We start from the raw sequence: 27,578 nt of genomic DNA, 5'->3' as shown, positions 1-27,578 counted from the left end.
AGGATGCTCTGTTCAGTCGGCAACGCTTTACACTGCCTGGTCAATAGTAGTGCACTGTTATAGGGAATTAGAGGGTGCCTTTTGGGACGTACCCTTGTCAACCACTTATGACACAGTAATGATCTACAATTAAAATAGTTACTACTTTCATTCTATATCATCATCAATTATAATGTACACTATGTTCTGTGTGTGTCAAGCCAAAGACACATTTCAACATTGCAGGGACAATTAAGTATTTCTAATTAATTATGCAATAATTCACTAATTCTATGACTCCTGTTGATTTGTGTGTTTAGTCAATATGCTTTGTAGTGTCAGTCAGTGTTCATGTAAAATTCCTCAAGTTTCCAAGAAATCCTGGTTGGAGGATTCCTGAATCACAAGGGAATAATCAGGAAATCCGGACTTCTCCAACCAGGATTTCTGGGAAACCGGGGACTTTAAGGAAAGTTAGGGGAATTTTGCAACCCTATTCATGACCAAGGTGGTCTCTCTCAGAACCAGGTGTTGGAGGAAAGTCTTCGGTCTGTTAACCTCCAGAGCGCCCGTCTCAAGTCAGACCTCCGCGTGTCACAGCAAGAGAAGGACGCCCTCAAACAGGAAGTGATGTCACTGCACAAACAGCTGCAGAACGGCAACGATAAGGTGAGGTTTACTATGATGACACGTTGATTGGCTGGTTGATTGGCTGGTTGATTGGCTGGTTGATTGGCTGGTTGATTGGCTGGTTGATTGGCTGGTTGATTGGCTGGTTGATTGGCTGGTTGATTGGCTGGTTGATTGGCTGGTTGATTGGCTGGTTGATTGGCTGGTTGATTGGCTGGTTGGTTGGCTGGTTGGTTGGCTGGTTGGTTGGTTGGCTGGTTGGTTGGTTGGCTGGTTGGTTGGTTGGCTGGTTGGTTGGTTGGTTGGCTGGTTGGTTGGTTGGTTGGCTGGTTGGTTGGTTGGTTGGTTAGCTGGCTGGTTAGCTGGCTGGTTTCAGGTTGGTTGGTTAGTTGATTGGCTGGCTTCTGGTTGGTTGGTTGGTTAGTTGATTGGCTGGCTTCTGGTTGGTTGGTTGGTTAGTTGATTGGCTGGCTTCAGGTTGGTTAGTTCATTGGCTGGCTGGCTTCAGGTTGGTTGGTTAGTTGATTGGCTGGCTGGCTGGCTGGCTTCAGGTTGGTTGGATAGTTGATTGGCTGGCTTCAGGTTGGTTGGTTAGTTGATTGGCTGGCTTCAGGTTGGTTGGTTGGATAGTTGATTGGCTGGCTTCAGGTTGGTTGGTTGGATAGTTGATTGGCTGGCTTCAGGTTGGTTGGTTAGTTGATTGGCTGGCTTCAGGTTGGTCAGTTCTAGTCATTCTATTTCTCTAATCACTATAACGAATGGTGGTTCGGTTGGTATAGAAATACTAAAACAGGCATCCAGTCAAATTGCTGTGGTCTGAGCAGCTTTGTCCCTTATAGTATATTTCTATGTGTCAGAGAATGCTCAGTCTCTCAGCTGATTTTGTTATTGTGACGTCTGATGGGTTTTCCTGAATCAGAACCAGGTTCTGGAGATGGCCCTGCACTCCAGCGGATACCTTAGCCAGCACAAGAAGCTGTACCAGGACGAGCTGGCCAGGCTGGTGGAACAGGAACAGCAGCTGCTGCGGCAGGAGAACGAGAGGCTGACCATGGAGCTCCACCACACCAGGGAAAAGGTGAGATTACAGAGGAAGGGATGGATGTGACAGACTCATTCATCCCTTCGACAAAATATCAACATAATCAAATCTGACTTAATGTCTCAAGATCTTTTAAGTTTGAGGTTTAGAGGACAGCGGTACACCCTGCGTATGAATACCTCTTTCAAACCCTGTATCATCTCCTCACAGCTGGAGGCAGCCATCTTAACCGTGAAGCAGCAGAAACAGCAGAGCCAGTCCAGCGTGGGGAAGACTGTAGAACAGGAGAAGACTGCTCTGAAGAGAGAGCTGGACGGGATGCAACAGGAGCTACTCTCTGCTCAGAACAAGGTCATCTTACAGGAGGATCTACTCTTGCACCTGATTGGTTGGCTAGCTAGTGCTAGCTGATTGATTGGTTGGCTAGCTAGCTGATTGATTGGTTGGCTAGCTAGCTGATTGATTGGTTGGCTAGCTAGCTGATTGATTGGTTGGCTAGCTAGCTGATTGATTCGTTGGCTAGCTAGCTAGCTGATTGATTGGTTGGCTAGCTAGCTAGCTGATTGATTGGTTGGCTAGCTAGCTGATTGATTGGTTGGCTGGCTAGCTAGCTAGCTGATTGATTGGTTGGCTGGCTAGCTAGCTAGCTGACTGGCTGGCTGGCTGGCTAGCTGATTGATTGGTTGGTTGGCTGGCTAGCGCTAGCTGGTTGGTTGGCTGGCTAGCTAGCTGATTGGTTGGTTGGCTGGCTAGCTGATTGATTGGTTGGCTGGCTAGCTAGCTAGCTGGTTGGCTGGCTAGCTGATTGATTGGTTGGTTGGTTGGCTAGCTATCGCTAGCTGGCTGGTTGGTTGGTTGGCTGGCTAGCTGATTGGTTGGTTGGTTGGTTGGCTAGCTAGCTAGCTGATTGGTTGGTTGGCTGGCTAGCTGATTGATTGGTTGGTTGGCTGGCTAGCTGATTGATTGGTTGGCTGGCTAGCTAGCTAGCTGATTGGTTGGTTGGTTGGCTAGCTAGCTAGCGCTAGCTGGCTGGTTGATTGGTTGGTTGGTTGGCTAGCTAGCGCTAGCTGGCTGGTTGGTTGGCTGGCTAGCTGATTGATTGGTTGGCTGGCTAGCTGATTGATTGGTTGGTTGGCTGGCTAGCTGATTGATTGGTTGGCTGGCTGGCTAGGGCTAGCTGGTTGGTTGGCTGGCTGGCTGGCTAGCTGATTGATTGGTTGGTTGGCTGGCTAGCGCTAGCTGATTGGTTGGTTGGCTGACTAGCTGATTGATTGGTTGGTTGGCTGGCTAGCTGATTGGTTGGTTGGCTGGCTAGCTAGCTGATTGGTTGGTTGGCTAGCTAGCTAGCTGATTGGTTGGTTGGCTGGCTAGCTAGCTAGCTGATTGGTTGGTTGGCTGGCTAGCTAGCTAGCTGATTGGTTGGTTGGCTGGCTAGCTGATTGGTTGGTTGGCTAGCTAGCTGATTGGTTGGCTGGCTGATTGGTTGGTTGGCTAGCTAGCTGATTGGTTGGCTGGCTAGCTGATTGATTGGTTGGCTAGCTAGCTAGCTGATTGGCTGGCTGGCTGGCTAGCTGATTGATTGGTTGGTTGGCTAGCTAGCTAGCTGATTGGTTGGCTGGCTGGCTGGCTAGCTGATTGATTGGTTGGTTGGCTGGCTAGCTGATTGGTTGGTTGGCTGGCTGGCTAGCTGATTGATTGGTTGGTTGGCTGGCTAGCTGATTGATTGGTTGGTTGGCTAGCTAGCGCTAGCTGGCTGGTTGGTTGGTTGGCTGGCTAGCTGATTGATTGATTGGCTGGCTAGCTAGCTAGCTGATTGGTTGGCTGGCTGGCTAGCTGATTGGTTGGTTGGTTGGTTGGTTGGCTAGCTAGCGCTAGCTGGCTGGTTGGTTGGTTGGTTGGCTGGCTAGCTGATTGATTGGTTGGCTGGCTAGCGCTAGCTAGCTGGTTGGTTGGTTGGTTGGCTGGCTAGCTGATTGGTTGGTTGGCTGGCTGGCTAGCTGATTGATTGGTTGGCTGGCTGGCTAGCTGATTGATTGGTTGGTTGGCTGGCTAGCTGATTGATTGGTTGGTTGGCTGGCTAGCTGATTGGTTGGCTGGCTGGCTGGCTAGCTGATTGGTTGGTTGGTTGGCTAGCTAGCTGATTGGTTGGTTGGCTGGCTAGCTGATTGGTTGGCTGGCTGACTGGCTAGCTGATTGATTGGTTGGTTGGCTGGCTAGCTGATTGGTTGGTTGGCTGGCTGGCTAGCTGATTGATTGGTTGGTTGGCTGGCTAGCTGATTGATTGGTTGGTTGGCTAGCTAGCGCTAGCTGGCTGGTTGGTTGGTTGGCTGGCTAGCTGATTGATTGATTGGCTGGCTAGCTAGCTAGCTGATTGGTTGGCTGGCTGGCTAGCTGATTGATTGGTTGGTTGGTTGGTTGGCTAGCTAGCGCTAGCTGGCTGGTTGGTTGGTTGGCTGGCTAGCTGATTGATTGGTTGGCTGGCTAGCGCTAGCTAGCTGGTTGGTTGGTTGGTTGGCTGGCTAGCTGATTGGTTGGTTGGCTGGCTGGCTAGCTGATTGATTGGTTGGCTGGCTGGCTAGCTGATTGATTGGTTGGTTGGCTGGCTAGCTGATTGATTGGTTGGTTGGCTGGCTAGCTGATTGATTGGTTGGTTGGCTGGCTAGCTGATTGGTTGGTTGGTTGGCTGGCTGATTGGTTGGTTGGCTGGCTAGCTGATTGGTTGGTTGGCTAGCTAGCTAGCTGATTGATTGGTTGGTTGGCTGGCTAGCGCTAGCTGATTGATTGGTTGGTTGGCTGGCTAGCGCTAGCTGATTGATTGGTTGGTTGGCTGGCTAGCGCTAGCTGATTGATTGGTTGGCTGGCTAGCTGATTGATTGATTGGTTGGCTAGCTAGCTGATTGATTGATTGGTTGGCTAGCTAGCTGATTGATTGGTTGGCTAGCTAGCTGATTGATTGATTGGTTGGCTAGCTAGCTGATTGATTGATTGGTTGGCTAGCTAGCTGATTGATTGGTTGGCTGGCTAGCTGGTTGGTTGGTTGGTTGGCTAGCTAGCGCTAGCTGATTGATTGGTTGAGTGACACTTTACCTCTACATCAATAATATCAACCTGTGTAGAAAAGGAAAGCTTATAATTCACAAGCAACTTGTATTCCTGAAGCAGTCGGCTTTTGACATGGTCTGTTTATAAAGGATGCGTCTTTCCTTGTTATCTGATGGTCTTGTGTGCCCGGCGTGATGGTGTGGTTTGCAGGTGTGTGAGGTTCAGCGAGAGCTGGAGAGTCTACGTCAGGAGAATGAGGGGCTGAAGACCCAACAGGTTCCACTACAGGCCTGGCTTCTTGAGGTCAGTTCTCTGCCAACCTTCCCTAACTTCTCCTTCACTTGTACTCTGGACTTTAATCTACCTGTCAAACATCTGTCCTCTTTTTAATGTCACCTTTCTCCCTCTTCCTTACTCTTCTGTCATTTCCTATATAAATAGTAAAACATTTTTTATTTTTTTACATAACACCAATAATTTTACAGAAACACTATAGCTGATTGATTGATTGGCTGGCTAGCTGATTGATTGATTGGCTGGCTAGCTGATTGGTTGGTTGGCTAGCTAGCTAGCTGATTGGTTGGTTGGCTGGCTAGCTGGTTGGTTGGTTGGTTGGTTGGCTAGCTAGCGCTAGCTGGCTGGTTGGTTGGTTGGCTGGCTAGCTGATTGGTTGGCTGGCTAGCTAGCTGATTGATTGGTTGGTTGGCTAGCTAGCTGATTGGTTGGTTGGTTGGCTGGCTGATTGGTTTTTTTATTTTTTTATTTTTTATGGTTTATTGGTTTATTTATTTTTTGATTTTTGATTTTTTTACATAACACCAATAATTTTACAGAAACACTATAAAAGTTTGCCTAGCACTGGCGCCTCCTGTCCCAATCCACTTGTCCCCTCTAACACAGCCTCTATCCATCTGTCTCGGTCTATCCCTCCCACTCTACATTATGTCCCCTCTTTAACACAGCCTCTATCCATCTGTCTCGGTCTATCCCTCCCACTCTACATTATGTCCCCTCTTTAACACAGCCTCTATCCATCTGTCTCGGTCTATCCCTCCCACTCTACATTATGTCCCCTCTTTAACACAGCCTCTATCCATCTGTCTCGGTCTATCCCTCTCTCACCGTCTTGCTTTTTCTCCGTCTCTCTCCCGACTCTCTCTCCTCCCTCCGTCTCTCTCCCGACTCTCTCTCCTCCCTCCGTCTCTCTCCCGACTCTCTCTCCTCCCTCCGTCTCTCTCCCGACTCTCTCTCAAACTAAAAATAGTTCTACAAGCAGTTGTTGCAACAAGAAAATAGCTTCTAGAGTGTTTTGTCCAGATGCTGGTGGATTCAACTCATAAACGGAATTGCAGAATCTCCACATGAGTCGTGGACAGAGTCTGAACACAAAGTGAGGAAAATTATCTTGGAGAAACTGAAGATGGACCACAGGAAGATTGAGGTGGAGCGCGCCTACAGGACTGGAAAACCCACCACTGTTCCAGGTGACAGGCCCAGGTGACAGGCCCAGGTGACAGGCCCAGGTGACAGGCCCAGGTGACAGGCCCAGGTGACAGGCCCAGGTGACAGGCCCAGGTGACAGGCCCAGGTGACAGGCCCAGGTGACAGGCCCAGGTGACAGGCCCAGGTGACCGGCCCAGGTGACAGGCCCAGGTGACCGGCCCAGGTGACCGGCCCAGGTGACAGGCCCAGGTGACAGGCCCAGGCAGATAGTGGTCAAGTTCCTGAGGTTCAAGGACAAGGTCGCTGTTCTGGAAAGAGACAAAAACTTAAGCGGAATGTACATCTTTCTCGGAGGACTATCCTTAAGCTGTGCGCCAGAAGAAAAACGAACTTATCCCAGCCATGAAAGCTGCCAGAGCGCGTGGAGACATTGCTTACATCCTCTATGACAGGAACATTGTCCACCCTCCCTCCCAGAAGCCTGGAAGGGATGAGAGAGTCAAGCCTATGGGTTCATGGCTTCAACCCCGCTGCACAAACACACACCAACTGTTTGTCTTTTTCTCCTCTTGCTTTCTTTGCTCTTTTCCATATTGTCCATCTCTGATAAGCTACCCAGGAAAGGGCTAAAAATAGCCCAAATTAATATATGTAGACTTAGTAAGTTATTGATTTCATGACCTTATTTCTAACATACGATAGGGTTTATACAGTGCATTCATAAAGTATTCAGACCCCTTCCCTTTTTCCACATTTTGTTACGTTACAGCCTTATTCTAAAATGGATTAAATACAAAAATCTACACGCAATACCCCATAATGACAAAGTAAAAACCGTTTTTTAGAAAATGTTGCATATTTATAAAACATTTTAAAACAAATACCTTATTTACATTAGTTTTCTGACCTTTTGCTATGAGACTGGAAATTGAGCCCTGGTGCATCCTGTTTCCATTGATCATTCTTGATGTTTCTACAACTTGATTGGAGTCCATCTGTGGTAAATTAATTTGATTGGACATGATTTGGAGAGGATAAGGTCTATATATAAGGTCCCACAGTTGACGGTGCATGTCACAGCAAAAACCAAGCCATGAAGTTGAAGGAATTGTCCGTAGAGCTCAGAGGATTGTGTTGATGCAAAGATCTGGGGAAGGGCATCAAAAAAATTCTACATCATTGAAGGTCCCCAAGAACACAGTGGCCTCCATCATTCTTAAATGGAAGAAGTTTGGAACCACCAAGACTCTTCCTAGAGCTGGCCGCCTGGTCAAACTGAGCAATTGGGGGAGAAGGGCCTTGGTCAGGGAGGTGACCAATAACCCGATGGTCACTCTGTCAGGACTCCAGAGTTCTTCTGTGGCGATGGGAGAACCTTCCAGAACGACGACCATCTCTGCAGCACTCCACCAATCAGGCCTTTTTGATAGATTGGCCAGACGGAAGCCACTCCTCAGTAAAAGTCACACGACGGTACGGTTGGAGTTTGCCAAAAGGCATCTAAAGGACTCTCAGGCCATGAGAGAAGTACAGAGATCCTTGATGAAATCCTGCTCCAGATCGCTCAGGACCTTTAGACTGGGGCGAAGGTGCACCTTTCCAACAGGACAACGACCCTAACCACACAGCCAAGACAACGCAGGAGTGGCCCAGCCAGAGCCCAGATTTGAACCCAATCGAACATCTCTGGAGAGACCTGAAAATAGCTGTGCAGCAACGCTCCCCATCCAACCTGACAGAGCTTGAGAGGATCTGCAGAGAAGAATGGGAGAAACTCCCCAAATACAGGTGTGCCAAGCTTGTGGCGTCATATCCAAGAAGACTCTAGGCTGTAATCGCTGCCTAAGTTGCTTCAACAAAGTACTGAGTAGAGGGTCTGAATACTTATGTAAAATGTAATATTTCAGTTTAAATGTAATTGTGATATTTTTATAAAAAAAATGTGTAATATACATTTTGAAAACATTTAAGTCTGTATTTGTAAAGTTAGTGTGGGAGAGGTGGAAAAATGTATCGATCAATAATGACAAACCTGGCATTGACAACTTCGATGGAAAGTTACTGAGAATGTTAGCTGACTCTATAGCCACTCCTATCTGTCATAATTTTAATCTGAGCCTATAGGAAAGTCTGTTTCCTCAGGCCTTGGAGGGAAGCCAAAGTAATTCCACTACCCAAGAGTGGTAAAGCGGCCTTTACAGGTTTATCAGCAGACCTATAAGCTTGCTACCAGGTCTTAGCAAACTGTTGGTAACATTTTTTGACCAAATATAATGCTATTTCTCTGTAAACGATTCAAAATAGACCTACAGCATGCTTATAGAGAAGGTCACTCAACATGCACTGACACAAATTACTAAATATATATTTTTTAACTGGGTAGATTATAGCTTCCATCAATGTAATTGTCTGCATTTCCCATCCCCCATATATACAGTACCAGTCAAAATGTTGGACACCTACTCATTCAAGGGTTTTTCATTGTTTTTACTATTTTCTACATTGTAGAATAATAGTGACGACATCAACACTATGAAATAACACATATGGAATCATGTAGTAACCAAAAAAGTGTTAAACAAATCAACATTTATTTTTGATTCTTCAAAGTAGCCACCCTTGGCCTTTGACAGCTTTGCACGTTCTTGGCATTCCCTCAATCGGCTTCATAAGGAATGCTTTTCCAAAAGTCTTAAGACTTCCCACATATGCTGGGCGCTGATTTGCCTTCACTCTGCGGTCCAACTCATCCCAAACCATCTCAATTGGGTTGAGGTCGGGTGATTTGTGGAGGCCAGGTCATCTGATGCAACACTCCATCACTCTCCTTCTTGGTCAAATAGCCCTTACACATCCTGGAGGTTTGTTGGCTCATTGACCTGTTGAAAAACAAATGATGGATGGCGTATCGCTGCAGAATGCTGTGGTAGCCATGCTGGTGAAGTGTGCCTTGAATTCTAAATAAATCAGACAGTGTCGCCAGCAAGCACCCCAACACCATCACAACACCTTCTCCTCCATGCTTCACGGTGAGAACCACGCATGCAGAGATCATCCGTTCACCTACTCTGCGTCTTACAAAGACACTGCGGTTGGAAACAAAAATCTCAAATTTGGACTCATCAGACGAAAAGTACAGATTCCCACCAGCATAATCCCCAGTTTATAATTGGCTCATTCATCCCCCTCCTCTCCCCTGTAACTATTCCCCAGGTCGTTGCTGCAAATGAGAACGTGTTCTCAGTCAACTTACCTGGTAAAATAACGGTAAAATAAAATAAATAAATAAAATGTGTTTCTTTCTTGGCCCAAGCAAGTCTTTTCTTCTTATTCGTGTCCTTTAGTAGTGTTTTTTTGCAGCAATTTGACCATGAAGGCCTGATTCATGCAGTCTCCTCTGAACAGTTGATGTTGAGATGTGTTTGTTACTTGAACTCTGAAACATTTATTTGGGCTGCAATTTCTGAGGCTGGTAACTCTCTAATTAGCCACACCCTAACCCGTACGACGCTGGGCCAATTGTGCGCTGCCCTATGGGACTCTCAATCACGGCCGGTTGTGTTACAGCTTGGAATCAAACCAGGGTCTGTAGTGACGCCTCTAGCACTGAGATGCAGTGCCTTAGACCACTGCGCCACTCGGGAGCCCAAGTAATGATGGACTGTTTCTCTTTGCTTATTTGAGCGGTTCTTGCCATAATATGGACTTGGTCTTTTACCAAATAGGGCTCTCTTCTGTATACTACCCATACCTTGTCACAACACAACTGATTGGCTGAAACGCATTAAGAAGGAAAGAAATTCCACATGGACTTTTATTTAGATTTAACACTTTCTTGGTTACTACATCATTCCATGTGTGTTATGTCATAGTTTTGATGTCTTCACTATTATTCTACAATGTAGAAAATAGTAAAAAAATAAAGAAACCCAGGAATGTTTAAGTGTATCAACTTTTGACTGGTGCTGTGTGTAAATAGATCTCTTTTAAATATATTTTTATGTTCCCCTACCATCCCTCCCGTAGTTGGAGTAATTTAATTGACGACAACAACACTTATACATACTACATATATTTCACGGAAACAATGTATTTAAAAAAATGTTTTTATCCCATCCTTCAGCTACCCTCATCCCCTCCCATCTATCTCTGAAGACCGTCCAGTCTTGATTTCTTTTTGCCATCTATTTGTAACTGTGCTGTTTCACAATGACTGATTTTATTGGTTGAAAGAAGTTGGTAATAAGAAGATTGGGGGAGCTGTACTGTTAGATTTCAGTGCAGCCATTTGATATTATTGACCATAACCTGTTAACGTATGTGTTATGGCTTTTCAACCTCTGCCATATCTTGAATTCAGAGCTATCTATCTAATACAACTCAAAGGGGTTTCTTTAATGGAAGCATCTCTAATGTCAAACATGTAAAGTGTGGTGTACCTCTAGGCCCCTTTCTCTTTTCTATTTTTACCAATGACCTGCCACTGGCATTAAACAAAGCATGTGTGTCCGTGTATGCTGGTGATTGACCATATACGCGTCAGCAACCACAGCTAATGAATTCACGGAAACCCTTAACAAAGAGTCTGTTTTGGAATGGGTGGCCAGTAATAAACTGGTCCTGAACATCTCTAAAACTAAGAGCATTGTATTTGGTACAAATCATTCCTTACATTCTACACCTCAGCTGAATCTGGTAATGAATCTGGTAATGAACTGCTGGTGAACAAGTTGAGGAAAAACTGACAGCGTCACTTCTTGTTTTTATAAGAAACATGTGTGGGAAATCCCAAATGGTTTGCCTCGTCAACTTAAATACAGCGCTGATGCAGACATACTCCACCAGACATGCCACCAGAGGTCTTTGCACAGTTCCCAGGTCCAGAACAAATTCAAGAAACGTACAGTATCATACAGAGCCATGAGTGCATGTGAACTCCCATCTTATATAGTGCAAGGGAACAGCAAACCTGCTTTCAAAAAGCAAATAAAGCAACACCTCACCACACACAATGCCTCTCCCCTGTATGCGCGCGTATATACTGACATGCGTATATACTGACATGATAGGTGCGCGCACACACTCCATGTTAATGTTTTTAAATGTATGTAAATTGGTAAGTCTTGTCTAATGTATTTTTTGTAATGTGTCGGACCCAAATAAGACTAGTTGGTTGGCATCGGCTAATGAGATCCTATCAAATCCTCCGTCTCTTTAATGACTCCCTCTCTCTCTTGACTGTATCTCTTCTGTCTGTCGCTCTTCTCTTTCTCCTGACTTTCTCATTATCTCGTCTCCTAACAATCAGCCTTGTCTCTCCAGGCCCAGCTGGGTGGTCTGCTGCCCCCCTCCCCTCGTAGGATGCCTGGTGAGTGGAGAGGACAACACTGCGAGAACGACCACAACCCAGAGAACATACAGGTAGGAGAGCTCAGGGCTACCCATCACATCCTGTAGCAGGCTAATCACATCCTGTAGCAGGATAATCACATCCTGTAGCAGGCTAATCACATCCTGTAGCAGGCTAATCACATCCTGTAGCAGGCTATTCACATCCTGTAGCAGGAAATATATCCTCAGATCTCCTTCTTCTTGTTCTTTGAATCGATCAATGCAGCTGGCATATCTGGTGATCTACAATCTAGCACTTAGTATACAGTATCTTCACCCTCACTGTGTTCAACAGCTATTTACTGCTACTATCACACTTCATACACTGTCCATTCTACAGCTCTGCATCATATCCTGTTGATTATGGGAATACCTGACTCTTCTGATCTGCCTTGATTACACTGATGGGACCTGAACCACAGACACCTTGATTACACTCTGATGGGACCTGAACCAAAGACACCATAATTATATTGTTATTATAGGACCTGAACCACAGACACCTTGATTATATTATTATAGGAGCTGAACCACAGACACCTTGATTATATTATTATAGGAGCTGAACCACAGACACCTTGATTACACTGATGGGACCTGAACCACAGACACCTTGATTACACTGATGGGACCTGAACCACAGACACCTTGATTACACTCTGATGGGACCTGAACCACAGACACCATAATTATATTGTTATTATAGGACCTGAACCACAGACACCTTGATTATATTATTATAGGAGCTGAACCACAGACACCTTGATTATATTATTATAGGAGCTGAACCACAGACACCTTGATTATATTATTATTATAGGAGCTGAACCACAGACACCTTGATTATATTATTATTATTATAGGATCTGAACCACATACACCTTGATTATATTATTATAGGACCTGAACCACAGACACCTTGATTATATTATTATAGGAGCTGAACCACAGACACCTTGATTATATTATTATAGGAGCTGAACCACAGACACCTTGATTACACTGATGGGACCTGAACCACAGACACCTTGATTACACTGATGGGACCTGAACCACAGACACCTTGATTACACTCTGATGGGACCTGAACCACAGACACCATAATTATATTGTTATTATAGGACCTGAACCACAGACACCTTGATTATATTATTATAGGAGCTGAACCACAGACACCTTGATTATATTATTATAGGAGCTGAACCACAGACACCTTGATTATATTATTATTATAGGAGCTGAACCACAGACACCTTGATTATATTATTATTATTATAGGATCTGAACCACATACACCTTGATTATATTATTATAGGACCTGAACCACAGACACCTTGATTATATTATTATAGGACCTGAACCACAGACACCTTGATTATATTATTATAGGACCTGAACCACAGACATCTTGATTATATTATTATAGGACCTGAACCACAGACACCTTGATTATATTATTATAGGACCTGAACCACAGACACCTTGATTATATTATTATAGGACCTGAACCACAGACACCTTGATTATATTATTATAGGACCTGAACCACAGACACCTTGATTATATTATTATAGGACCTGAACCACAGACACCTTGATTATATTATTATTATTATTATAGGACCTGAACCACAGACACCTTGATTATATTATTATAGGAGCTGAACCACAGACACCTTGATTATAGTATTATTATGGGACCTGAACCACAGACACCTTGATTATATTATTATTATTATTATAGGAGCTGAACCACAGACACCTTGATTATATTATTATTATAGGAGCTGAACCACAGACACCTTGATTATATTATTATTATAGGAGCTGAACCACAGACACCTTGATTATATTATTATTATTATTATTATTATAGGAGCTGAACCACAGACACCTTGATTATATTATTATTATTATAGGAGCTGAACCACAGACACCTTGATTATATTATTATTATTATAGGACCTGAACCACAGACACCTTGATTATATTATTATTATTATAGGACCTGAACCACAGATACCTTACAAAATGTCCCTCCATTTTCACTTTGGGGAATATAAATGTTTGAAAATAGAAGTGAGAATTGAAATGCCTCTTTTTTGGGGGGTTCTGTAGCGGGGACATTTTGTCCTGGTTTCATCACCACACCCACTGCCTTGCCATCTTCATGTTCTCTCACGTGTGTGTGTGTGTGTGTGTGTGTGTGTGTGTGTGTGTGTGTGTGTGTGTGTGTGTTTTGTAGTAGGGCTGACCACATTTAGTCGACTGGTCGATTGTTTGGTCGATAGGCTGTTGGTCAACCGAGATTCTTTAGTCGAGCAGTCGCAATATATTTTTGTTATCATGGTGCACAAAACACCTGCCTGTCTCAGTGGAATAATCCATTGCAAAGGCCACTGGGATGGTACAGTCCATCACTCTAAGAAATTGTATATGGTTATATTATGTTAAAAAATAATGGCGCAACGCTAATAAATATTATTTTATAGCAAATGTGCTCGCTCCCTCTCGCTGTCCGTGTTTCTGGAACATAATATTCAGTGCGTTGTAAAATTGGCGCCTTTTCCTGTGTTGCTATGGCGCCTTTCCCTGTGTTGCTAGGGCGCCTTTCCCTGTGTTGCTAGGGCGCCTTTCCCTGTGTTGCTAGGGCGCCTTTCCCTGTGTTGCTAGGGCGCCTTTCCCTGTGTTGCTAGGGCGCCTTTCCCTGTGTTGCTAGGGCGCCTTTCCCTGTGTTGCTAGGGCGCCTTTCCCTGTGTTGCTAGGGCGCCTTTCCCTGTGTTGCTATGTTAAGCAGCATGTTGGGATTGAGAACATTGCGGTGGAAGCAGTAACCGCGGAAACGAGGAAACAGCCCTTAGCCGAATTGTCTAAGAAAATTGAGGAGAGGGGAAATCACAATTTAATTTGGTCTAGAATCAATAGTCTAACATGCTGCCCAGACCGCTCGCGCGTCCGCCATCGCACGCGTGTTGAGTTTGTTCACCCACACCAGACGCGATGAGGACACGCGTGTTGAGTTTGTTCACCCACACCAGACGCGATGAGGACACGCGTGTTGAGTTTGTTCACCCACACCAGACGCGATGAGGACACGCGTGTTGAGTTTGTTCACCCACACCAGACGCGATGAGGGCACGTGTGTTGAGTTTGTTCACCCACACCAGACGCGATGAGGACACGCGTGTTGAGTTTGTTCACCCACACCAGACGCGATGAGGGCACGCGTGTTGAGTTTGTTCACCCACACCAGACGCGATGAGGGCACGTGTGTTGAGTTTGTTCACCCACACCAGACGCGATGAGGGCACGTGTGTTGAGTTTGTTCACCCACACCAGACGCGATGAGGGCACGCGTGTTGAGTTTGTTCACCCACACCAGACGCGATGAGGACACGCGTGTTGAGTTTGTTCACCCACACCAGACGCGATGAGGACACGCGTGTTGAGTTTGTTCACCCACACCAGACGCGATGAGGACACGCGTGTTGAGTTTGTTCACCCACACCAGACGCGATGAGGGCACGTGTGTTGAGTTTGTTCACCCACACCAGACGCGATGAGGACACGCGTGTTGAGTTTGTTCACCCACACCAGACGCGATGAGGACACGCGTGTTGAGTTTGTTCACCCACACCAGACGCGATGAGGACACGCGTGTTGAGTTTGTTCACCCACACCAGACGCGATGAGGGCACGTGTGTTGAGTTTGTTCACCCACACCAGACGCGATGAGGACACGCGTGTTGAGTTTGTTCACCCACACCAGACGCGATGAGGACACGCGTGTTGAGTTTGTTCACCCACACCAGACGCGATGAGGGCACGTGTGTTGAGTTTGTTCACCCACACCAGACGCGATGAGGGCACGTGTGTTGAGTTTGTTCACCCACACCAGACGCGATGAGGACACGCGTGTTGAGTTTGTTCACCCACACCAGACGCGATGAGGACACGCGTGTTGAGTTTGTTCACCCACACCAGACGCGATGAGGACACGCGTGTTGAGTTTGTTCACCCACACCAGACGCGATGAGGACACGCGTGTTGAGTTTGTTCACCCACACCAGACGCGATGAGGGCACGTGTGTTGAGTTTGTTCACCCACACCAGACGCGATGAGGACACGCGTGTTGAGTTTGTTCACCCACACCAGACGCGATGAGGACACGCGTGTTGAGTTTGTTCACCCACACCAGACGCGATGAGGGCACGTGTGTTGAGTTTGTTCACCCACACCAGACGCGATGAGGGCACGTGTGTTGAGTTTGTTCACCCACACCAGACGCGATGAGGGCACGCGTGTTGAGTTTGTTCACCCACACCAGACGCGATGAGGACACGCGTGTTGAGTTTGTTCACCCACACCAGACGCGATGAGGACACGCGTGTTGAGTTTGTTCACCCACACCAGACGCGATGAGGACACGCGTGTTGAGTTTGTTCACCCACACCAGACGCGATGAGGACACGCGTGTTGAGTTTGTTCACCCACACCAGACGCGATGAGGACACGCGTGTTGAGTTTGTTCACCCACACCAGACGCGATGAGGACACGCAGGTTGGAGTGTGGACCTCGGTTCAATCACCCACGTGGGTATATGCTCCTAAAAACCAATGAGTTGGTAGAGGCGGGACTTGCAGCGCGTCAAGCGTCACAAATAGAACCAAGTTCTCTCTGGTACACTTATTTATTGTTTACACTGTTCCAAATGGTCAGAGAAAATATTGTAATCTAACAGCAACTGTTTGGCACACAAATACTCACACAACGCTTCCTCCTATACCCGCTTTTTACTTGATCACCAGTCGTTTCCTAAACTAAGTCAAATGTCTTCCACAGATCTGACTTCCCCTCCGGAGCGTTCGCCCATTTCGAGTTTCTTTTTCACGTCATCCACATCCATTTTGCTGTCAAGTGTTACGATGTTCGGGTTTTGTTATAATTTATTGACGTGGTTATGATGGGCTTTTGGTCAGGCGTCACATGTGCACGATGCTTACATGTTTGTGGTCCCGTGTGGCTCAGTTGGTAGAGCATGGCGCTTGCAACGCCAGGGTTGTGGGTTCATTCCCCACGGGGGGACCAGGATGAATATGTATGAACTTTCCAATTTGTAAGTCGCTCTGGATAAGAGCGTCTGCTAAATGACTTAAATGTAAATGTAATGTTTTGTGTAAAGAGAGCAAGTGTTGAGGGAATAGGGATCTTTTTTCCCCCCTTAACAAATGAGGGATTTCAGTAACAGAACTTTTCAGTCAGTAACAAGTAAGAAACTAAATGGCTGTAATGATGTGGCAGCTTCTGCATGGACAGCGCAATAAACACTTACTGTGCAGTGGTGCATTTTCCCTGCAGTAGGGAGGAGAGAACGTACGCCCGTCACACAAGCACTCGCTGTCACTTTTTTTACCAGTGTGACCATCGAGCTCGAGTGCATTTGTGTGATCGAACGGTGTGCTTAAAGTATCAGACAAGCTCACTGCATATGTAGTTGATTTGATTCCAACACATAGGGTGTGTGTCAGTTTAAACATTTTCGACCAATAGATTGTTCGTAAAAACAGGACGACCCTCGTCGACCAAGATTATGTTTGTTGTTGTTGTCTGGGACAGCCGTAGTGTGTGGAAGAGTTGTACGTTCTGGGTTTGGTTGTGTTTTCTCTAGATTCACCATGTCTGTCACTTTCTATTCTGGTGGGGGTTGGTGCTCAGATTGCACAGCTAAAGCGGAGCTAAGCCTTGAAGGTTAAAAGACTAGAGGCCTGGATGGAGGCGTGAGCCCTGGTGAAGTGTACCTGCCTTCTCTCTTCAGGGTGCTGCAATGCCAGAACAGAGGGCCGCTCATGCAGACAGCTACCGGAGGATCGGTGGACTCTGACTGACAGCAGCTTGGCAGTTTCAAACATCCCCTAGTCCAGTTTCCTTACTTTCCGTCTGTCTTCCTAACCCCAGCCCCACCTGATTCTCCAAGACTCATCTCCCCTGAATTCTCTACCTGGCAGTTTCTAACTCCCTCCAAACCTGTCCTCCTCGCCTAACCCCAACCCCAACCCAATCCTCCAGGAATTCCCTGAATTTCCCCATATCCCATTTGCTTGAAGCACTGGAAGAAGGAAACTTCTGGGAGCTTGTTACTCTGCCTTCCGTCCTTATAGGAGATAACCAGTGATCTGAATGGGGTGTTAGATTACAGCTCAGGGTAAGGGGATGTGTAATGAGTGTATGCATCCACTAGGTGGCGTATGAGAGTAAAACAGGCTAGTTTTTTGTTATTTTCCTCAAATCAAAGTGCTTTCTTCAGCTCTTAACAGCTGGTGAGCTGTTGAGTCAAACAAATGATCATGAAATATTCTCTGATTGCAGTAGATTCCTTGTTCCAACAAATGTATTATGTGAAATATTTTTCAAGATATTTCATATTGATATTTTTTGCACTTAACCCTCAATATCAATTGATTTAGATTTTTGTTTATCTTTGTCACATTTAGGATTTTAATAACCTTTTTGTTGGTGAACATGCTCACCTCTCACTACAGGTACGGTATATCTGAAAGTACTGTGGTTTATTGTAAACTGGACCAGTTCATTACCAACAGTATTGAACTCGAAAGGACCAACAACCAGTTTTGATTGTAAACAAATGAAACGCATTTTTCATAATATTTATCAGAATGCTTTAATTCATGTTCCATCAGGTGTATCATGTTAGTTTAGTCTCTGGTTCTTCAGGATCTTTGTTTCATATTCTTCCATCACGTGTATCATGTTAGTTTAGTCTCTCTGGTTCTTCAGGATCTTTGTTTCATATTCTTCCATCACGTGTATCATGTTAGTTTAGTCTCTCTGGTTCTTCAGGATCTTTGTTTCATATTCTTCCATCACGTGTATCATGTTAGTTTAGTCTCTCTGGTTCTTCAGGATCTTTGATAGTCCAGGCTGAACTCAAAATAATAAGATCCACGTCTCAGGGTCTTTTTAGATCATGTCCAACCACAGTTTTATTCTCTATTGCTCTGTGTGCTTCTGTTCATTTTTTATTTAAATTCAAATCATCATGATGTGTATTGTATTTAAGTTTTGTACAATGTATTTTTTAAGTTTCTGGATCAACGAGTTGGAAAATATAATTGTAATATTTATTCATTTTTTTTTATCCATTTTTTTTTAGCTGTGATGTCACTTTTTCGTAAATGCACTACAATGTATTTCACTGGAAATAATCAAGAGAAATAAAGCATTTCGTTTTCGAGTTTTGTGTTCCGTGGCTGCCTTCCTTGGCGTTATATCACATTGACGGTTTCCTCTGATTGTTCTGTTGAAACACATCTTTGCTATTGTAAGGATATATTACCACATAGAAGACGATCAGTTTTCTACACCTATTCGCCAGCTATGAGCATTTTGCAGGTCATACTTAAGTGATAATACCCAAGAAGCCGTAGTTTGTAGGTACTAATTGGCACGGGTGTTAGGCCCGAGAGAAGAAGTCAAGAGCCAACAAACCGTGCCAATATATCCGCCAAACACTGGCTTCGAGGGAATTACTTTTATACAACCGGGTTACCAACATATTCAAATAATGATTGACATGTTTTCATTAATGTTATTTTGATTAATTTATTCATCCCATTTCATCCTTCCACAAGATGTAGTCCCGAAACAAATCTATGGTTGCTACCCAAGCCGGCTGGTTATTGGTTCCGTTCCGTTGCCAGAGACGCGACCCAGTCGTTCAGTCTTTTTTGTTCTGTATCTATGGACGCAACCCAGTCGTTCGTTCTAAGTATTCCATTGCGGTACTGGAAGGAAACGTTATTCCCCCTTGCTCGCTAGCTAGCCAACGACGGCTAATTTACAGTCACGTCAAAACAGTGCAGCCAGAATAACAACAGTATAAGCATTTGTTTGAGTTGACACCTTCACGTTAATTACTACAGGACTGTTGGAGAGTGTTTCAATATTCAAATTCAATGTTGCAAATGTCTGAGGCCATACGGTTTATGCAAATTTCCGCTGTTGAAAACGAAATGTTAGTCTAAAATAAATTAGATGTCTAGATGCTTTTTATTGTGGAGATCAAGTTGATTTTCCCTGCCTGGGCTGATGAGACAGTGGATCGCGCAGGCAAATGGAACAGAGGAAATATTTTAACCAAAGATTTAGTCGGTGGTGATTTGTGGAATAGACACAGGCTGGTGATGCGCTTTTAACCAATCCGCATTCAGGATTAGACCCACCCGTTGTTTAAAGCCAGACATGCAGTACAGTACTCCTAATTATTTACTTGTGTGATTTTAAACCATACGTGTATTTCTTTTCACTTTTGACATGCCAGATGGTACATAAGATGGTTAAACATGCCAGATGGTACATAAAGATGGTTAAACATGCCAGATGGTACAGAAAGATGGTAAAACATGCCAGATGGTACAGAAAGATGGTAAAACATGCCAGATTGTACATAAAGATGGTTAAACATGCCAGATGATACATACATGACAAACCTCCTGGCATTGACAACTTAGATGGAAAGCTACTGAGGATGGTAGCTGACTCTATAGCCACTCCTATCTGTCATATCTTTAATCTGAGCCTAGAGGAAAGTCTTTGTCCTCAGGCCTGGAGGGAAGCCAAAGTAATTCCACTACCCAAGAGTGGTAAAGTGGCCTTTATTGGTTCTAACAGCAGACCTATCAGCTTGCTGTCAGCTCTTAGCAAATGGTTGGAAGAAATTGTGTTTGACCAAATACAATGCTATTTCTCTGTAAACAAATGAACAACAGACTTTCAGCATGCTTATAGAGAAGGGCACTCAACATGTACTGCACTGACACAAATGACTGATGATTGGTTGAAAGAAGTTGGTAATAAGAATATTGTGGGAGCTGTACTGTTAGATTACAGTGCAGCCTTGGATATTATTGACCATAACCTCTTGAAAAAAACGTATGTGTTATGGCTTTTCAACCTCTGCCATATTGTGGATTCAGAGCTATCTATCTAATACAACTCAGAGGGTTTTCTTTAATGGAAGCTTCTCTAATGTCAAACATGTAAAGTGTGGTGTACCGCAGGGCAGCTCTCTAGGCCCTCTACTCTTTTCTATTTTTACCAATGATCTGCCACTGGCATTAAACAAAGCATGTGTGTCCATGTATGCTGGTGATTGACCATATACGCATCAGCAACCACAGCTAATGAATTCACTGAAACCCTTAAAAAAAGAGTTGCAGTCTGTTTTGGAATGGGTGGCCAGTAATAAACTGGTCCTGAACATCTAAAAAAAACAAAGAGCATTTTTTTTTTGTACAAATCATTCCTTAAGTTCTAGAGCTCAGTTGAATCTGGTTATGAATGGTGTGGCTGTTGAACAAGTTGAGGCGACTAAATTACTTGGCGTTTCTTTAGATTGTAAACTGTCACAGTGAAAACATATAGACTCAATGGTTGTAAAGAAGGGGAGAGGTTTGGGCCGTAATAAAGACATGTTCTGCTTTTTTGACACCACACTCCAAAAAGCAAGTTCTGCAGGCTCTAGTTTTGTCTAATCTTGATTATTGTCCGGTCGTGTGGTCGAGTGCCGCAAGGAAAGACCTAGTTAAGCTGCAGCTGGCCCAGAACAGAGCGGCACGTCTTGCTCTTCATTGTAATCAGAGGGCTGATATAAATACTATGCTGCCAGTCTCTCTTGGCTCAGAGTTGAGGAGAGACTGACTGCATCACTTCTTCTTTTTATAAGAAACATTAATGTGTTGAAAATCCCAAATTGTTTGTATAGTCAACTTACACAAAGCTCTGACACGCGTATCCCACTAGACATGCCACCAGGGGTCTTTTCACAGTCCCCAAATCCAGAACAAATTCCAGAAAGCGTACAGTATTACATAGAGCCCTTATTGCATGGAACTTCCTTCCATCTCATATTGCTGAAATAAACAGCAAACCTGGTTTAAATAAACAGATAAAGCAACACCTCACAGCACAACACCTCTCCCCTATTTGACCCAGATAGTTTGTGTGTATACATTGATATGTAGGCTACGTGTGCCTTTTTAAAAATGTATGTAGTTCTGTCTTTGAGCTGTTCTTGTCTATTGATGTTCTGTATTATGTCTATCTTTCATGTTTTGCGTGGACCCCAGGAAGAGTAGCTGCTGCTTTTGCAACAGCTAATGGGGATACTAATAAAATACCAAATGCCAAAGATGGTAAAACATGCCAGATGGTACATGAAGATGGTTTAACATGCCAGATGGTACATAAAGATGGTTTAACATGCCAGATGGTACATAAAGATGGTTTAACATGCCAGATGGTACATAAAGATGGTTTAACATGCCAGATGGTACATAAAGATGGTTTAACATGCCAGATGGTACATAAAGATGGTTTAACATGCCAGATGATACATAAAGATGGTTAAACATGCCAGATGTTACATAAATATGGTTTAACATGCCAGATGTTACATAAATATGGTTTAACATGCCATATGGTACATAAAGATGGTTAAACATGCCATATGGTACATAAAGATGGTTAAACATGCCATATGGTACATAAAGATGGTTAAACATGCCATATGGTACATAAAGATGGTAAAACATGCCAGATGGTACATAAAGATGGTAAAACATGCCAGATGGTACATAAAGATGGTAAAACATGCCAGATGGTACATAAAGATGGTTAAACATGCCAGATGGTACATAAAGATGGTTAAACATGCCAGATGATACATAAAGATGGTTTAACATGCCAGATGGTACATAAAGATGGTTTAACATGCCAGATGGTACATAAAGATGGTTTAACATGCCAGATGATACATAAAGATGGTTAAACATGCCAGATGTTACATAAAGATGGTTTAACATGCCATATGGTGCATAAAGATGGTTTAACATGCCATATGGTACATAAAGATGGTTAAACATGCCAGATGGTACATAAAGATGGTAAAACATGCCAGATGGTACATAAAGATGGTAAAACATGCCAGATGGTACATAAAGATGGTTAAACATGCCAGATGGTACATAAAGATGGTAAAACATGCCAGATGGTACATAAAGATGGTAAAACATGCCAGATGGTACATAAAGATGGTAAAACATGCCATATGGTACATAAAGATGGTTAAACATGCCAGATGGTACATAAAGATGGTTAAACATGCCAGATGGTACATAAAGATGGTTAAACATGCCAGATGGTACATAAAGATGGTAAAACATGCCAGATGGTACATAAAGATGGTAAAACATGCCAGATGGTACATAAAGATGGTTAAACATGTCAGATGGTACATAAAGATGGTCAAACATGCCAGATGATACATAAAGATGATTAAACATCTGTATACCTCTTCTCCATCACCAGGATGAGAGGGCGATGATGATAATGATGAAGATGGAGGAACGTATGAGGGAGATTGAACTATCGCTGCATAACGTCAAGCTGCTTCTCAAAGAGAAGGTCTCCCAACTGAAAGATCAGGTACACTTTAATCTATAGGCAAAATATATGATTTACTATTTACATTATAGTCATTTAGCAGGCTTTTATCCAAAACAACTTAAAGGCGCAATTAAGGTTAAGTGCCTTTCTCAAGGGCACGTCAACAGATTTTTCACCTAGTCTGCTCTGAACCAGCGACCTTTCTGTTACTGGCCCACAACCTTTCTGTTACTGGCCCACAACCTTTCTGTTACTGGCCCACAACCTTTCTGTTACTGGCCCACAACCTTTCTGTTACTGGCCCACAACCTTTCTGTTACTGGCCCACAACCTTTCTGTTACTGGTCCACAACCTTTCTGTTACTGGCCCACAACCTTTCTGTTACTGGCCCACAACCTTTCTGTTACTGGCCCACAACCTTTCTGTTACTGGCCCACAACCTTTCTGTTACTGGCCCACAACCTTTCTGTTACTGGCCCACAACCTTTCTGTTACTGGTCCACAACCTTTCTGTTACTGGCCCACAACCTTTCTGTTACTGGCCCACAACCTTTCTGTTACTGGCCCACAACCTTTCTGTTACTGGCCCACAACCTTTCTGTTACTGGCCCCAACCTTTCTGTTACTGGTCGGGCACTCTTAACCACTAGGCTACCTGCTGCCCCTGTTAAAGCCCTCAGTCAGTGGTCTCTTTACTATGTTATCTCAGGATCTGTTATCACTTTTTCTATATTGGTTTTTACTGAGTGAGGTTGCCCAGCAATTATTGGAACTTGGATAATATCACATGAGAGTTGTTTATTGAGCCCTCTTACAAGTTGTTATAAAATAAATGTATGGAATCGATGCAGTGTAAATGTATGATGACACAGTATCAAGGTTAGACACTTAGTGACAGTTGCTGTTGTAAAAAGGGCTTTATAAAATACATGCGGATGGTTGGTTGATTGGTCATGTTCTCACTCCGTTCTGTCTCTAGCACCACAAGAACGGTAAAGCTGATTTGTTGATCAAGGACCTGTACGTGGAGAACGCCCAGCTGCTGAAGGCCTTGGAGATGACCGAGCGGAGACAGAAAGTAGCAGAGAAGAAGAACTACCTCCTGGATGAGAAGATCTCCAGCCTCAACAAGATAGTCAGAGACCTGAGCCCCTCACCCCTACCCACAATGCCCTACCATTTTACCTGTTCCTCACACTCCACCTGAGCCCCTCACCCCTACCCACAATGCCCTACCATTTTACCTGTTCCTCACACTCCACCTGAGCCCCTCACCCCTACCCACAATGCCCTACCATTTTACCTGTTCCTCACACTCCACCTGAGCCCCTCACCCCTACCCACAATGCCCTACCATTTTACCTGTTCCTCACACTCCACCTGAGCCCCTCACCCCTACCCACAATGCCCTACCATTTTACCTGTTCCTCACACTTCACCTGAGCCCCTCACCCCTACCCACAATGCCCTACCATTTTACCTGTTCCTCACACTCCACCTGAGCCCCTCACCCCTACCCACAATGCCCTACCATTTTACCTGTTCCTCACACTCCACCTGAGCCCCTCACCCCTACCCACAATGCCCTACCATTTTACCTGTTCCTCACACTCCACCTGAGCCCCTCACCCCTACCCACAATGCCCTACCATTTTACCTGTTCCTCACACTCCACCTGAGCCCCTCACCCCTACCCACAATGCCCTACCATTTTACCTGTTCCTCACACTCCACCTGAGCTCTTCACCCCTACCCACAATGCCCTACCATTTTACCTGTTCCTCACACTCCACCTGAGCCCCTCACCCCTACCCACAATGCCCTACCATTTTACCTGTTCCTCACACTCCACCTGAGCCCCTCACCCCTACCCACAATGCCCTACCATTTTACCTGTTCCTCACACTCCACCTGAGCCCCTCACCCCTACCCACAATGCCCTACCATTTTACCTGTTCCTCACACTCCACCTGAGCCCTTCACCCCTACCTCCCGTACCCTACCACTTGACCGGTTCCTAAGACTATACCTCACCCCTACACCCAGTCCCCTCACCCCTACACCCAGTCCCCTCACCCCTACACCCAGTCCCCTCACCCCTACACCCAGTCCCCTCACCCCTACACCCAGTCCCCTCACCCCTACACCCAGTCCCCTCACCCCTACACCTAGTCCCCTCACCCCTACACCCAGTCCCCTCACCCCTACACCCAGTCCCCTCACCCCTACACCCCTACACCCAGTCCCCTCACCCCTACACCCAGTCCCCTCACCCCTACGCCCAGTCCCCTCACCCCTACGCCCAGTCCCCTCACCCCTACGCCCAGTCCCCTCACCCCTACGCCCAGTCCCCTCACCCCTACGCCCAGTCCCCTCACCCCTACGCCCAGTCCCCTCACCCCTACGCCCAGTCCCCTCACCCCTACGCCCAGTCCCCTCACCCCTACGCCCAGTCCCCTCACCCCTACACCCAGTCCCCTCACCCCTACACCCAGTCCCCTCACCCCTACACCCAGTCCCCTCACCCCTACACCCAGTCCCCTCACCCCTACCTCCCGTCCCCTCACCCCTACACCCAGTCCCCTCACCCCTACACCCAGTCCCCTCACCCCTACACCCCTACACCCAGTCCCCTCACCCCTACACCCAGTCCCCTCACCCCTACACCCAGTCCCCTCACCCCTACACCCAGTCCCCTCACCCCTACACCCAGTCCCCTCACCCCTACACCCAGTCCCCTCACCCCTACCTCCCGTCCCCTCACCCCTACACCCAGTCCCCTCACCCCTACACCCAGTCCCCTCACCCCTACCTCCCGTACCCTCACCCCTACACCCAGTCCCCTCACCCCTACACCCAGTCCCCTCACCCCTACCTCCCGTACCCTCACCCCTACACCCAGTCCCCTCACGCCTACCCACAATGCCCTACCACTTGACTCTTTCCTATAATAATACATTACATTTTGTTGAGCGCTTTTCATTTCCAGACGTAAATCCCAATGATCTTTACAGAGAAACCATTCAAAGAAAAAAGCTTTAGTGAAAGAACTAAAGACATTAGGTGAGGTTTGAAGATACTTTACTTTATTAATTCAACCATTAAAAAAAAAAAAAAAAAAAACAAGCACACACAAAACTTGGAAAAAGCCATACATGCACATGAGTTAAATCATGGAGGATAACACACAATAAAGTCTGGGACTTATTCCCATTGTGTTCCTCTTGAAACAAGAGGGTTAGTCAAGATCCAACACGGTTGAACACAGTTATTACAGCGAGATATAAAAACTAAGAAGAACAACATCTCATCACACACAAGACACACAGAATAATAAAGGAGGCGACAAGGACGGAACAGTACAACTTGGAACGTAACACCAACAGACAACACAACATAGATGACATAAAGTGAAACACAGTTTGAAGAAGTGTTTTTCTGCGTTTCTTTGGGGACTGCAAGGAGTCTTTGATCATTTGACCGGAGTGAACCTGTTGACTGTTTGGAGCTGAGGAGGACACTGAGTTATTGGGGACCAGAGGCATTGATGGTTTTTGAAGACTTAACAGGAGGGTTTTGAAGTTGGTTTTGAATTAGGTGGGTAGCCAGTGGAGGCTAGAATGGGGGTGATGTGGGCAGATCTCGGCGCTGTTCTGCACAATCTGCATCCTGTGGATGCTTTTTGAGGGGGAGACCATCAAGGAGGGCATTGCAGTCATCGAGTCGGGAGGTGACGAGGGAGGTAACCAGCAGGTTTGGAGAGAACAGGTGATGTTTCTCAGGTGAAATAAAACTTTTTTTTTGCAGACCTATTTTTTTTTTTGTCTGAGAAAGTGAGGGGTCCAGTAACACTCCAAGGTTGGAGACTGAGGAGGACAGAGTGGCCGCCAAAGACTACACTCTACCTGAGCCGACCTATGCCATACCTATGCCCTACCTGAGCCCTAGCATTTCGCTACAATCGCAATAACATCTGCTAGCCATGTGTATGTGACCAATAACATTTGATTTGATTTATTACCTATCAACTGGTCCTAATGTAGCAGCCAGGTGTGTGCTAAACAGGGATGGAACACGAGCGTTCCACCACCATTCCACCTGAGCCTATACCCCCAGTCCTTTACCAGTTTACCTGTTCCTTATGTAGCAGGTGTGAGCTGAACAGGGATGGAACCACGTATGTCTTTGGACAGAACTACAGTGTTACACTACCATTCCATCTACTGGCATACCCAAGCCCCAATACTTGTACATTACAGCATTATCATCTACCCTGAGCGATATACTACAAAGCAGAATCAATGAGTTAGCCATGTAACTTTGATAAGCAACCAGAAATAACTGTTTTACTTTATTGTTGATTTTTTTTTTTTAAAGGGAAAAAAAGCTCAACCTAGAAAAGTATTTTTTGTTTGGTTAAATGAGACCATGCCTATTTCAAGCTCATCTTTATTACAAAATAAAACGTTATACCAGAATATTTAGGCAACTTAGCTATCTAACACTTTGTTCCTGCTTTGAAGTGTACCCCTCTGGTTCTGTTCGCTCCAGTCCAACACCAGCACTTGCTTTACCACTGTCAGTAA

At 45.2% G+C, this 27,578-nt stretch overlaps 2 protein-coding genes across 5 annotated transcripts in view; both read left to right on the top strand.

Annotated features, from left to right (window-relative positions):
- LOC139563574 (ninein-like) overlaps positions 1-25,204 on the top strand; it is a 61,818-nt gene extending 36,614 nt beyond the window's left edge. For 2 of the 4 annotated variants that reach the window (XM_071382358.1, XM_071382360.1), the window contains 7 exons: positions 502-648; positions 1,529-1,687; positions 1,862-2,002; positions 4,904-4,996; positions 11,459-11,557; positions 22,914-23,030; positions 23,972-25,204. In XM_071382358.1, coding sequence (XP_071238459.1) covers positions 502-648; positions 1,529-1,687; positions 1,862-2,002; positions 4,904-4,996; positions 11,459-11,557; positions 22,914-23,030; positions 23,972-24,199 — 984 coding nt within the window. In that variant the 3' untranslated portion in view covers positions 24,200-25,204. Of the gene's footprint in view, positions 1-501; positions 649-1,528; positions 1,688-1,861; positions 2,003-4,903; positions 4,997-11,458; positions 11,558-17,343; positions 18,781-22,913; positions 23,031-23,971 lie in introns of those variants that run through there. The other 2 variants (XM_071382356.1, XM_071382359.1) reach the window with 2 other exon arrangements.
- Positions 24,928-25,943, top strand: LOC139563484 (uncharacterized). The gene is made up of 2 exons (XM_071382194.1): positions 24,928-24,946; positions 25,207-25,943. Exons 1-2 carry the CDS (start codon positions 24,928-24,930, stop codon positions 25,941-25,943), a joined length of 756 nt encoding a protein of 251 aa, XP_071238295.1.
- Positions 25,944-27,578: the final 1,635 nt, after the last annotated feature.

Source organism: Salvelinus alpinus, chromosome 34 (assembly GCF_045679555.1).
Source record: "Salvelinus alpinus chromosome 34, SLU_Salpinus.1, whole genome shotgun sequence".
In the NCBI taxonomy this organism is placed as follows: domain Eukaryota; kingdom Metazoa; phylum Chordata; class Actinopteri; order Salmoniformes; family Salmonidae; genus Salvelinus; species Salvelinus alpinus.
The sequence above is the reverse complement of the archived record's forward strand: the minus strand, read 5'-3'. Positions and strand labels throughout refer to the sequence as shown.